The sequence below is a fragment of the Polistes canadensis genome, unplaced genomic scaffold, assembly GCF_001313835.1.
Source record: "Polistes canadensis isolate GaletaPanama2010 unplaced genomic scaffold, ASM131383v1 scaffold_201, whole genome shotgun sequence".
NCBI lineage: Eukaryota > Metazoa > Arthropoda > Insecta > Hymenoptera > Vespidae > Polistes > Polistes canadensis.
Genome location: NW_014569748.1, coordinates 19,696 through 34,787, shown reverse-complemented (window position 1 = coordinate 34,787; position 15,092 = coordinate 19,696). Strand labels below are relative to the sequence as shown.

At 28.8% G+C, this 15,092-nt stretch overlaps 1 protein-coding gene across 3 annotated transcripts in view; it reads right to left on the bottom strand.

Moving 5' to 3' along the window:
* Nucleotides 1-15,092, bottom strand: part of LOC106789755 (inner centromere protein A-like) — a 33,239-nt gene that overhangs the window by 16,330 nt on the left and 1,817 nt on the right. For 2 of the 3 annotated variants that reach the window (XM_014754229.1, XM_014754230.1), the window contains exons 2-3: nucleotides 10,157-10,390; nucleotides 1,200-2,093 (exon numbers count right to left, since the gene is read on the bottom strand). In XM_014754229.1, the coding sequence (XP_014609715.1) occupies nucleotides 1,200-2,093; nucleotides 10,157-10,390 (1,128 nt within the window). The remainder of the gene's footprint in view (nucleotides 1-1,199; nucleotides 2,094-10,156; nucleotides 10,391-15,092) is intronic. The other variant, XM_014754231.1, reaches the window with a different exon arrangement.

Genomic DNA, 15,092 nt, shown 5'->3' with positions numbered 1-15,092 from the left:
TATATTGTTATCTATAAGTATATACGTGCAATACAGGGTGAGCCTAAAAGAAAAAATGTCTATTACTTTAAATGATTTTGTAAAGTATCGTTTTAAGAAAATTTGTTCAACCTATTATCGTATTTTATTTGATTTTAAATTTGTACAATTACCAAACCAATGAATTTTCGATTCAACCTGTATACTATTTTTCGTAAATTTATATTGTTTTATTTTAATTTTGTATATTCTTTCTTTTTTTGTTTGTTTTCTATCTATCTTTTTTACATATTAGTGTTTCCTTGATATTTTTGTCAATTTTCGAGATAATCGTAAAAGATATATGAAAGTAACGTAACGGGAACGTGAATTTGGGACGAAACGAAAAGGAAAAGAAAAAGAAAAGAAGAAAATTATTTTTATATTTAGATAAATCCGTGTCGCGTCGATAAAACACCCAAGGTATGGATGGTGTACATTTAATAAAATGCATTTCGTGCTTCAAAACTAAAAACAGCTCCGTCGTACCGTTGCCAACGCTTTTCGAGATTACGTTCGTTACGAATATTTTTAATTATATTTTTTAAGGCTCAAAAATAAAAACACGCGGATACCGTGACATGTCTGTCAGGGGATTAAAAAAAAAAGAAGAAAAAAACAAATACAAAGCGAATCGATAATCATATTTCTTTTTTAATATTTTTTGACTTGTAAGTTCGAATTTTACAAAATAGCTAACACTTCATTTTAGTGTGCAAGAATGATTTTAAAAAACGAGATAGAAATATTTTTGCAAATCTTCTAATCGAAATCATCGATTACACGAATTTTTCACTAACACGTTTTATCTCAAAATTTATTATCTCTCTTTAAAAACAAAAGAAAAGAAAAAGAAAAGGAAAAAAAAGAAATTCACCTAGATTCTAAGTAATCAGAATTGAACGAGGTGGATTAAAATAAAGAAGAAAAAGAAAAGGTACTGCATTTGCAAGGGATCTCAAGGAATGACCCCATAAAAAGGTACTTTAAAGAAAATGAACCCCTCGCTTTCACGCTATCTGTCTGTTTTACTTCAACCCCCCTCCCCCCCACGCCATCTCTCTTTGTCCATTTTTCGCTTCATTTCTTTGGAAAAGGAGAAAGAAGACACGAGAGAGTTTAGAAAAATGGGTTTGGAGATAATAAAAAGGAATCGTCGAAGTAGATGATATGTCACTCACTCGGCGTTGGTTTCCGGGGTGGGTAGGTCGCCGATCGTCGTCAGAGTAAGGGTAGACCAGTAGAGTGATCCAAGGTATTTCCTGGTCAAGGTCGCATATTCACCGGGCCTGTACGGATAGACCCAATCACCTTGGAATCCTTCGGCTTCGCTTAGGAGATAGTAGAAACAGCCGAACCAATGTGCGAGTATTAATAATATATGGATGAGATTGAGTACACGCCATAAATTAGGATAAACCGTACGGGATTCTACCATGTAATAATAATTATAAACACGATAGATCTTGAGGAACCTTGGAAACCTTAGCATTGGATTACTACCAAGATTGAATTGTAACAAATCGAGGGGTAACAGTGCTAACAAATCTAATATGAAACATTTCGATTTCAAATAATGTCCGGCCAATTTTTTACTGTTGTAAACCATCAGCCCTTGCTCGAGATAACCCGTACGAAATTGTACGGCTACGTCTAAGAAAAATACCAAATCGGTGAATCCGTCACAGGCAAGCCAGGCGGCAGGTGCCAATGCTTGCAATTCCGGTAAACTTTGTCTTACTATCAATGTCCAAAGATTGTATAGGACACAGGATGACAATAACATTAACCAATAGTAATAAAAATTTTCGTCAGGATTGACAACAGTTCTTGGTGCTTTTTGCGTCCTTCTTGCACGTCTTCTTCGTCGTCCGCTTGAATCCTTTTCGTCGTTCGCGTCACCCTCACCTTCACCCGTGTCCACGGTTTCTTGACTTTCCGGTATTTGACGGGTCGAAAATCTTTTTAAAAATGAATCTTCACGTTTCAACGGTGGCTTCTTTTGTATCGTTGATATCGCCGATGACAATTGTACGGTCGTACGTAATTTCATCCAACGTTGATTGCTTTTAGTTCTGCGAACAGAAAACATAAATAACGGATCGCCGATGAAGAACTTTTTGATAAACAACGACGATCGTTATAATGTTTGTATCAGTTATTTCAAATAAAATAAAATACAAATAACTAAACTATTATTCAACACAAACAACGAAAATAATACATTTTTTTTACTTTTTTCTCTCTAAAAAATAAATAACAATCTCGATCTTAGACAGTGTTTTTTTTTTAAAAGAAAATCGTTGTTCGTTTTAATATTTTTGCTAAAATTATATATTGTCCGGAAAACACTGTAGTTTTTTCAAGATCGGGCCGGGTACTACGAAATATTAATTAAAATTAAAACAATAAAATCAAACGTAATTTTTTTCTTGTATTCGGATAAATTAAAACGTAATTATTCCTTCTATTACTTTCATTTTCAAAAACACGAAATTTCATGACACGGTATCTCTAAATTGTGTCCGTACCGTGACGCCATTAACGCGATTTAAACGTTTTTAAATCTTCGATCAAAGTTACCGGGGAAAATAAAACAAAAACAAACTAAAAAAAAGAGAACTGGTTAGTAAAAAATATTTGATGGACCGTAAAAGATACGTACAACACGTATCGTAAAAATGCGAAAGTTAAGTTCACGAGTGAGTGTTCTCTGACTGAAGCAATTTCATATTCTATTGTCTTGGAAAAGAGTCGTAAAAGAAACAACAAACTAAAATATATCCCGTTTATTTCTTTAAAAGACATAGTGTGTAGTTGATATCATATAATAAAATATTTAATAACTTGTTAAATCAAATCATAAATTTATTATATTTAAATCAAACGTGTATAAATTGTTATTTTTTTCTCTTTTTTTTTTGCCTTTTTTCATAAAAATACGATCGTACGATTTGCATAATTACACGTACATGATTTCCTTGTTTTTTTTTTATTTTTCATTTTTGTTTCGTATTTAGAGATAACGACTCATAAATCATAAAATTCAAAAGGAATAAATGAATAACAATAAAAAATTGCTGGAAAAAAAATTTTTTGTTTAAATAAATATGATCAAGCATCATATCTTCGGCCCATACTATTTGTAAGAAAAGAAAAGCTCGTTTAAAAGTATACGTTAGATCGTAAGTAACTCATGCATTATTTTGTTCAATATAAAATTAAGATGCGATATATAGAACGTGGACGTTCCCAACAATCAAAAAAATAAACAAAACAAAAAACAAATGCATCATCGCAATCCTTTTATGTCTAATATTTCTGTTTTTCTTTTTATCCAAATTATACATACAATATATTATTAAAATTCATTAATTTGTTTACCTTATAAAATATTCTTATTTTCTCTTTTTTTTTGTAAAAATAACTAAACCAACAAAAAAAAAAAGAAGATAACGTTCGTCACATACACACACGCACAACCTAACACACGATTAATGTAAATGTATATATATATATATATATAATCATTAAATATTGTTGCATACAACAAAAGACAATTTTACCTACGGTCTATCACCGTTTTAAATGATCTCTAATACCTAATAATAGATATAATAATAATAATAATAATAATAATAATAATAACGTACGTTCATGTGGAAAATAAACACAACATTTGCTTTTTCCAGACAAAATTCAGACAAATCATCCGCCGTATAAATTTCTAATTCTAATAGTGATGCAGAGAGTCAAGTCAATATATAGAGTAGAGTATTTTATATTTTTTTTTTGCTATTTTTTTTTTTTTTGTTTTTTTTTTAAATGAATAGATATAAAGTAAGAAGAGAGTGAGCGAGAATCAGGTAGATCGTTTAGCCAGAGCATCAGATGAATAAGAGGCAGACAGACTGACAGACAGACAGACAGACTGGCAGAGAGCGAACAGACAGTCATACAGACAAACGGACAGACAGACAGACAGACAGACAGATAGTTAGGCAACACAAACAGAAATGGAAACATCGAGAATTCAAGTAAGTTAGACAAAGATATAGAATATAACTAAAGGTTGTATTTTTTTGTTTCAATCGAAGATGCTACTACTTTTTTTTTTGCATTCTTCAATGCACGAACACATACACGCACACGCATGTAAAGTGTTTATTCTTGTTCGTGTGTTGTTGGATGCTTGTTAATTGTTGTTTGCTGTTGTTGATTGCTGTTGTTGAAATTAAAATTTTTCGCGATGAATATTGTGAGAGATTAGAAAGATGTTTGTTTTTATATATTTTTGTGTTTTTTTAATAAATATTGAAAAGAAAGAGAAGATAGAGAAAATTGAAATAAAAAATTTCAAGTAATGCAATGCGAGAAAAAAGAGTACCTTTTTTTGTTTAATGCATAAGAAAGTATATTTTTTGTTATTAGGAAGAAGTGTAGAAAAATAAATCGTTTAAATTGATGTGTTTGTTTGAATTATAAAAAGATTGTTAATAATAAAATATATTAAACGTGTTTCTAGTGTACACGTGTATATGTAAGTCTTACAGGGTTGTAGCTTTGATATTTTAATTTGTTCTACTTACTTTGATAATTAATAATATTATATTCCAAAATTCTTGTGCAATTATACTATTTAACCATAACCGTTAATACGCATCGACTGTCGAGAAAATAAATATATCTGTCGATTAATAATTATATCAATAAAACAAATGTCAATTATAAATATAATTGTATTAACGTTGTTAAAAGAATTTTTTGTTTTTTTTTTTCACGACAATCGATGCAACGTGTTCATCTAATAATTTGGATGCATCAAAACACAGGTAAGCATTATTAAATGCAAACTAGCAACAATCTCGTGAGTTTTTCGTTTGTAATAATAATAATAATAATAATAATAATAACAATAATAATAATAAATTTTTGAATGTAACGCAAGTTAATTAACTAATTAATTAATTAATGTCGAGATAGAGAAAGGAAACATTTGTGTTGCGTGCAAAGTAGATACGAAAAACACACAAATAAAACAAAACAAAAAAACGAAAAGAATAAAAGATTATTAAAATACAAAATAAATACTATATATAAATAAATAAATTCGACGTAATATGAATAACTCACGATGCACTTTTATGACGCAAGAAAAAAGAGAGAGAGAGAGAGAGAGAAAGAAATTCATGAACATTCGGAAAAATAGAAAAAGTGGAGTAAAGTAGAATGGGGGGGGGGGGCTGAAATCATGCTTTTTCCTATTTAAAGATGATAAAATTGTTTTATGCTAATCATTCTAACAAATCTGTACGAACGTATGCAAAACACCAAAAAATTATTTATTTCATCCACAATTGTTATTTCAACATAATTATAATATAAAACTATATATGCATAAAAAAGTTTTTCACCATATATGTATTCCTTTTTAACAAAAACAACAACGAACGTTCTCTTATCCCATCGTCAATTTTTGATCTACTCTGTAGAAGAGAAAATCGTGCGAAAGCTACGACCCTGTACGATGAAAGGTGTTGAGATTATTTTATGTTCTCAATGTGTAAGTATAATATATATATATATATATATGTATATATATATATTTACTCGGATCATACGATACTACTATAATAAACTCCCATGCATTTGGTATCATATAAAAGCATATTCCGAAAGAAACTTACTCGCATGAAACGAGTACTATGCAATAACTATGAATGGGACTACTATATATATATATATATATATGTTTATATATTTTCTTTTTTCTTTTTTGTTTCATTTATTTGATCATTACATTGCATTTCTTCATTTTTTTTCTTTTTTTTTTACTTCCTATAATTACGAAGATTTATATTTCTATAGTTTCGTATTGTTTAATTAACGTAAGTATTATTATAATACAGATTTAAACTAAAATAATGATAATACATTGTAAAAATACTTTGTAAGTTGTACAATAAAAACCTGATTATATATATATATATATAATGCAGATTTAATTGTAAAATAACTTGTCGTTTAACGTTTAATACGAAATTATCCAACTCGTTGGGACAAAAAAAAGGGGGGGGGGAGAATAAATGAGGACAATAATTATACTGAGTGTCGCGAGTGTTTCATACAAAATCTTTCGTAAAAATGTTGATGTTATCGTCGATATTTCATTGATCCCATAAATTTGACATAAGCTACATTTTTTTTTTACATTTTATATCGTAAGAATTGATTAATTCGAGCTCGTAAATCTGAAAAAAATATATATTAAAAAAAGGAAGTATCGAAAAGGAAAGAAAAAAAAATATATAAAATAATAAAACCAAGGAGAAAAAACATTGAATAACCATTAGGTTGTTAAAAGCATTATTATTCCTTATCGAATTCTGTATAGGTCTTTTTTCTTCTTTTTGCTTTTCTCTTTTTTCCTTTTTTTTAAACATCACTTCTCATAAAATAAAAGATAAAAGTTAGAGAGGAAGCTTTTTAATCCTGCCAAAAGCAAAAGTGATTGATTTTTACGAATTGAACCACGTTCATGGTACACCGTTGTCTATCACTATACTTCAGATATCAAATAAATTAAAGGGCTTGTTTATTTTCTGCTAGTGCTTTCTTGAGAATAATGAGTCTACGTCATGATCAAACATAGTTACCAAGATATATATGTGTTACCATCATAGCCGGAAATCCGCCATCGCTAGTAATTCCTCGACATTCTCATCAATGCAAAAAGCATTCCGATGAAATAGGAAACAGAAGAATTCTTACAGTTTTTCCTAAGCATTGAACATAATACTTTGATATTCTATAAAATATCAAATTAATATTAAAACAACGTTTAAAAGAATACATTCTCGGGCACAGACACACACAGCCATACGCAACCCCTTCCCCCCCCCCACCCCCAAAAAAAACAACCCATACAGGTAAAAAATATTTCGTTCTAAACCTGTGTATCTTCCGATACGACAGGGAACAAAAGATAAAGATTTCCGTGAAAAAAGGGGGTACTTTAATTTAATATAAGAGTAATTTAAATCTATTCACTCTCTCTCTTAGTATAAAAAATATTTACAGAAACTATTCAAAAAAATATCAGAGATTGCAATGCTATAAATTATACAACTTTGCAATTTATTTGAAAAGTTTCGGTAAATATTTTTTATACTAAAAGTGAAAAGATTTTAATGAAACTTATATTAAATTAAAGTATACTCTTTTGTCTATGCGAAAAATACCATACCGAGTTATAAATTTAGCATGTAATGTACAGAAAATGTCAGAGAATGCAATGCTGTAAATTGTACATCTTTGCCATTTTTTGTGAAAAGTTTCGGTAAATATTTTTTATACTAAAAGTGAAAAGATTTTAATGAAACTTATATTAAATTACAGTACACTCTTTTGTCTACACGTAGAACACCATATCGAGTTATAAATCAATCTGAAAAGGTTCATAAAATGGCAAAGAATGCGATGCTGCAATTTTTTCCTACTTTGCCGTTTCTTTGAAAAGTTTCGGCAAATATTTTTTATACTAAAAGTGAATCGATTTTCATGATTTTTATATTAAATTAAAGTGCATTCTTTTAGCTACGCGTAGAGTACCTTTTCGTGTTATAAATCAATCTGCAAAGGTTCATAAAATGGCAAAGAAAAGTTTGCGTACTAGGCATTGTTCACATTGCCTAAGGCCAGGCATTGTTAGCATTGCCGGGGGAGGTTTGGAACCTAGGCCGGTAATGTTAACAATGCCTGGCCATCAGGCATTGCTCACATTGCCTGATCAGCCAATTTTTCTTTGCCATTTTTTGAAGCTTTGCAGATTAATTTATAACTCAAAGATGTATTCTACGTTTAGATAAAAGAATGCACTTTAATTTAATATAAGTTTTATTAAAATCTATTTCATTTTAGTATAAAAAATATTTGCCGAAACATTTTAAAGAAATGGCAAAGTAGGAAAAATTGGCAGTCATCGCATTCTTTGCCATTTTATGAACCTTTTCAGATTGATTTATAATTCGAAAAGGTACTCCACGCATAGACAAAAGTGTGCACTTTAATTTCATATAAAAATCATTAAAATCTATTCATTTTTAGTATAAAAAATATTTATCAAAACTTTTCAAAGAAATTGCAAAGATGCACAATTTATAGCATTGCATTCTCTGACATTTTCTGAACTTTACATGCTAAATTTATAACTCGATATGGTGTTCTACGTGTAGACAAAAGAGTGTACTTTAATTTAATACAAGTTTTGTTAAAATCTATTCACTTTTAGTATAAAAAATATTTGCCGAAACTTTTCAAAGAAATTGCAAAGTTCTACAATTTATAGCATTTCAATCTCTGATATTTTTTTGAAAAATTTCTGTAAATATTTTTTATACTAAGAAAGAAGAGAGTGAATAGATTTAAATTACTCTTATATTAAATTAAAGTACTCCCTTTTTCCACGGAAATCTATATCTTTTGTTTCCTATCGTATCGGAAGATACACAGGTTTAGAAAGAAATGTTTTTTACCTGTATGGGTTGTTTTGGGGGGAAGGGGTTGCGTATGGCTGTGTATCTGTGCCCGAGAATGTATTTTTTTCAACGTTGTTTAAATAGTAATTTGATATTCTATAGAATATTAAAGCATTATGTTTAATGCTTAGGAAAAACTATAAGAATTCTTCTGTTTCCGACTTTATTGGAATGTTCTTTGCATTGATGAGAATGCCGAGGAATTACTAGCAATGGCGGATTTCCGGCTCTATAACGGTAACATATATATATTTATATACCACCATTTTCTTCCTTCCTATCTTCAATTCTATACGATTCGAGTTTATGCTTTTTCAATATTTTAAGAAGTATTTAATGCAACTGTTCAATTTGATATTATGATATTTTTCGTTAAAGAAATATTACATACAAGTGTGTTTAATATCAATGAAAATATTATTAAACATTTAATGAAATTTACGAACTCGTATATTTTCTTTTCTATCGTAAAAAAAAAAAAAAGTATTTTCTTACAACATAATGGTTAATTAAAACTTTCTTTTATCTGGATTTTTATTAAAATTAATAAAGTTGGATGATGAAAATACGATAAAATAAAAAGTAGAAGAATAAAAAAAAAAAAAAAAGAAAAAACAAAATAAACGAATTGCGATACGTATTACGTTCGAGTTCAAATATCCATTTCGATTAACATTATTTTATTCTTCTTTTTCTTATTCTCTTTATTATATACCCGACTAACGTTGTCTTTTTAATTAACAAGTTTAATTTGATTTTGTGCAGGAATATCTAGTAGAAAAAAACAAAATAGATAAGACCGATTGTTTTTAATATCAGAAATCCTCTAACAAATTTCCTAATTAACGAATTTAATTTGATTTTTTATGAAGAAAAATTACAAACACACAAACGAAAACAAAAAATAATAACATTAATAATAATAATTGTAATATGAAATAAAATGAAATGGAATCGCGATTAAAGATTAATCTTATAACTGAGATTAATCATCTATATCTAATAATCAATCGGTTCACTTATGTGTATCAAGAAAAAAATCCCCCCCCCCCGATCATTACAAATTACTAAATTATACGATTACGTAGTAAATTGTAAAAAGTATAGAATAGTAAATCAATGTGTAATAAATATTTTTAAAAAAAGAGTATAGTTGGTATAAAATTCTAAAAAATAGAATATTGATAAATTCATAAAAAGAAACAATATTTTCTAAATTCAAATAAAATATAATTAAAAGAGAATACGAAGTATAGTAAAAATTGTAAAAAGTAGAATATAATGATCAGTTCGTAATCAATTATTTTTATCAATAATATTGTAACGATTGTTATTCAATTCCAATAAAAAAAAATAATTAAAAAATAGAGATAGTATAATAGTTCATAGTAAATTCTAAGAAGTAAAATAATGATTACATTACAATGAATATATTTTATATTGTTGACAAAAACTAGCAATGGCGGATTTCCTGATTTGACGGTAACATATATATATATATATCTATATATATATATATATATAATATATAATAAGAAGAAGATAGAGTGTGCCGATAGTAGAGGTTACCGTCCATATCTATCAATGGCGGTGAAAAATACCTCTTGATTTTGCGGAGGGAAGAATATAACGCCATGACGGCGCGTACGTTACTCCACTTTTGTGAACCCCTCGTACTACGGGGTCTTCTAGCAGCAGCTGGTATTTCCGTATCGAGGCCAGTGCTGTCCAAAGATTCCGAGGTCGTTGATGTACCACGTAGGCTCGTTATCTCTTTCTCGAAGGATCCAACACGTTCATTGGCTGACAGATCTCGTTCGAAGAATCCCAATGATCTGCGAAAGAAGACAAAACCCGGACGGGTTGCCCCTCTCTCTCACACGCACCCACATTTTCTCACACATTCGCACATTCGTACGTTTCTCTCTCTTTGTCTTTCTTTCTTTGTCTCTTCTCACTCTTTCTCTCTCTCTCTCTCTCTCTGTTTTCTATCAAAAATTTGGGACACAAATAAATGTCAATGTTGTCCGTATGTATGCCTTTTTTTAATAATAAGAAAACAAAAAAGAAATGGGAATGTTTTAATCGTTTCTAACACATCTAACATAATCCCTAAAATATTTGATTTTAATGGATTCTAACTCGCTCGCTCTCGATACTACTTTCTATCTCTAAAAACCCTTCACAAATTTATTACTATTTATTCTTGTCTTATTTTTCATGTCATCGTTCAACGTTGCATTTGATTCTTTTTTTTTTATCATTTCTTATTGTTTCTCTTTTTTTCTTTTTGGATATATTACCGTTAAAACGTGACATCTTTCAATTCGCGTGATTACGTGAATTTACGAAAGATGCGAATTTGTTAAAGTACGAAATTGAAATTTGAATTCGTAAATTAGTTTTGGATAAAACGCGCCACGACTAACGGAACATTAGTTTTCCAAAATAATAGGAAGAGACAAGAAAGGATAATTATGATCATTGTGGTCGAATGAAAAGTATACTTTAAAATACGAGAATCAAATTTCAATTTACTTTAAATTAAACTCGCCTCTTGTTAATTCGTATTTTGGTTAATTATTTTTTAAAAGAACATAGTTTGAGAAAAGTATACAATTAAATTCATATATTTTATATGTTAATTTTTGTTATTTCGTGTAAAATATAAATTTAACATTAATCGAATGAATTATTATATACACTTTAACGGTAACATACACATATGCATGTATGTATTATTGTCAAGAGGAAAGAAAACTATGTAATAGTTGGTAGAAAGTTACTCGGTGTCCTGTATATCCAATAACAGAAGGGTGAATTCACTAGAAGCCCCTATAATCCGGTAAAACAATTGACCATAACCCTGCTAAAAGCATAGAAAAGCTTTATTTCTTTTCTTCTATATAAAGATACCACCACCGTAGAAATCTCGTTTGATACCTTTCAATACCTTTTCAAGATAACTACCGATTCAAGAAACTATCATAATCGATCGTACGACTGACTATCTATATTTTCTTTTTTTTATCTATCGAAATATCATCGTTCGTGTTCAACCAAGAATGACTTACTAACGTTTACGTTAATCTGATTGCGAATTATTACAAGTGAAACAAATTTTTAATGGGAAAACAAAAAAATAGAAAAAGTATGCTTTTTACACGCTACTATTTTCATATTTATTTTTAATAAAATAATTGCTCTAGTAAATTTAAAAATGTAATTTTCTTGATTAAATCAAAATGTGATTAGTGGTCACTTTTGGTTATATTAATTATCACGATGACATAATCACACATCTCGATAAATGTTATATATTTAATTTCTTATTTTTCATTTATATTGAAACTCATTTTGTATCTCACGTTGTCCTTGGCCACATTTTTTCTAGCATACCATTTTTACGTTATTGCTTCTTAATCGGTCCAATTAGCTTTTACGTTTCTTATCCTACTTTAGTTGAAAACACGCGATAACGTCATTCTCCAACATTTTAGCTTTCCTACCAAAAGATTTCCACTTTTCCCCAAGGACGTATTTGAAGTTTCTTTTTTTTTTTTTTTTCTTTTTTTTTTTTTTTTAAAAAAAAATCCTCTTAACTAGAAAGTACCATGTTGTTCGTTCGCTTAAACACGACAAATATTATCATTGCTAGAACTATAATATGTTTTATATTTTTTAAACGCATTTTCCATTCTTTTTATGTGAAAGTGCAGTACGCTAACGCGAAATAATATTTCGAATGAATGAAATTTTTAACGTTGTTCCAATAATTATTTAAACGATTCATTGTGAAATAATATCTTTAATCAATTAATTTTTTATTACTATTTATATCTTCAGAAAATGGAAATAATTTTATGCTAGATAAAAAGAAATTCGAATTTTCGCTCAAGTATTGTATTTTTCCTCCTTGTATATACGATATTTCGCACGAAGTTTTATTTCCAACGTATCGGATACTCGTTGTTTTTTTTTTTTTTTTTTTTTTTTTTTTGCTTTTTTCAATCAAATATTATCCAAAGATAAACGAAAAGGATTTTCGATCGATGGTAAAATACGAATAAAAAAAACAAAAAATTGCAGAAGTTTAAAGGAGAATCCTCGCGTATGGATGAATTCATTCGACAACTCTCTTCTCATCGTTGAATTGAACACAAAATCCGAGTTTAAAAAATTTTGAAAAATAAATATTGAATATATATTTTATATACGTGACGATTAATAAATAAAATATCATCGTGTCTTGTCAATATATCATTATTTGTTCATTATCGTTGAATTCGACTAAATGTTTAGACAATTAGATGGCATATATAGGTTTGTAATTAGAAAAAAAAAATGAAAAAATAATCCAATCAAATATCAATGAGAAATAAAATAACACGAATGTACATGCGGGCGATCAGGGGGTATTACTTTTTGTTCTTTTTATTTTATTTTTCTCAAACAGATATTTTATATATATATATATACACCATAGTTAAACGAGGTAAGAAAAAAAATATAACAAGTTGGATATATAAAATATAAGGTCTGACTATGATTCCAAAGATAACAACTAAAGTGGGTAGGCGTTCGTTTATTCGTTCGATCGATACACGGAAATATTGGAATACTACTAAGATACAATTGAAAAGGCTAAAGCGTGGGTGTATTGTAATTTAAATAGCTTCACCTGTAACTTACCTCACGTGGAGAAAAGGGCATAGGTAGAAGAGGGGATGGGCAGGGCTTTGGATAGAATGAATATTTCTATGACACAAATTGGGTATGCTCGTGAAGACAATTATTTTTATTTTGACGTTTGAATGAAATGAAACGATTTCAAATTTAATTCAAAAATTGTTCGATCAAAATATAATTAAGAAAAAGAACAAATATATATATGAAATAAATATACTTTTGTGTGATATATATAATACAAATTTTAGAAGTTCATATTATTAAACGTTACTCGATGCAACACTTATTCAATAAAAAATGTAACCACAATTAATGAATTATATTTTTTCTATAAAAAAAAAAAAGAAGAAGAAAAAAAAAGTTCAAGATCGTTCTAATAGAAATTATAACGCTCAAAGAGAAGGTCGTGTATCTAATCTTGTTTTACGCTTCAAATCGATAAGATCACGGTTGTTTAACAAAAAAGAAGCTTTTCCTCTCTCTCTCTCTCTCTCTGTGTGCTTTTATTATTAATTTATCAATATTGGCAACGCGAAACGGAGGGATGTTTAGTTGAACGATTTTTTCCTCCCTTTTCTTATATATTTACAAACTGGTACAGATCAAATCAATCGTGACGTTTCTTTTTTCATTCTTTTAATAAAATCACACAATGACGGGTTTTAAACAATTCAAAAGAATGTTCAAGAATAAATGGCTTTCTATCGTAAAAAGTATTAAAGCTTAACAGACACACCAGACTTTGCACTCTGTTTTTCTTCTAATTTGGTCAGTCCATGTATTACATAACTACTTCTTTTGGTTATATACTTTAAAATACATAGTATATATCTATATATATGTAATAATACTAGAAGAAGGTAAATGTTCAAGGATTACATGAGAAAACAGTTCTATTAAGGGACTACTTAAAAAAGAAAAAAAAAAATAAACAAGAAGAGAACAAAATAGAAACTATCTTAATGAGTATCTTCGTTGCTCGTACTAAAAAATAACGTTACGGCAATAAGTACTCTCTATTTTTCTTTTTATCTCTCTCTCTTTCTCTCTCTCTCTCTCTCTCTCTCTCTCGCACTTCATTTCATTCATTTCAAAATACGAGATCGTACTGGACGATAAATTACTACGTTGCAATTAAAGCGAAGATTCGATTAGATTTTCATCAACGTCATAGTCTTCAATTATGGAAAATGAAAAAGAAAAGAAAAAAAGATGATCGAACGACAAATAACTATATATATATATATATATATTTATAATTAAAATTAATGAATTTCTCATTTATTATATTCTTCTTCTTATTTTTATTAGGACTTCGTTCTGTTATAATAACTTTTTTATTGTTATTTCCGAGAATGCTTTATTGTTTTTAACTGAGGGTAGGTTGCTAGTGTCTCTCACCCTCAATTTATTATATAATAATAATAATTATTATTATTATTATTATATGACGTTGTATAACTGTGATCAATTAAATTAACGAATATTAAATATCATTGTTATCTTGAAAACTTAAAATAATCATAATAAATTCCAACGAAAAGAGTAAGTTTTGTTTGTCTTATAAAAATCGGATGGATGAAATAACTACGATCGAGAGAAAGAAAACAAAGAAAAAAAAGGAAATAAAGAAAATATAAAATTCATTCGTGCGAAGAGAGGGAATTTTCTTTTACGATCGATTTAATTCGAATTTTCGAACGGTTTTAATCGTATTATGAAACTGTGCAATCGCGCGAATGGTAAATATAATCACCTACGTAACGAATTCGTTAATCTTATCGCGATGCTGGTGGTGATGGGGGGGGGGGAGGAGGGGAGAGAGGAAGTGGGAAGAGATTAGGGAAA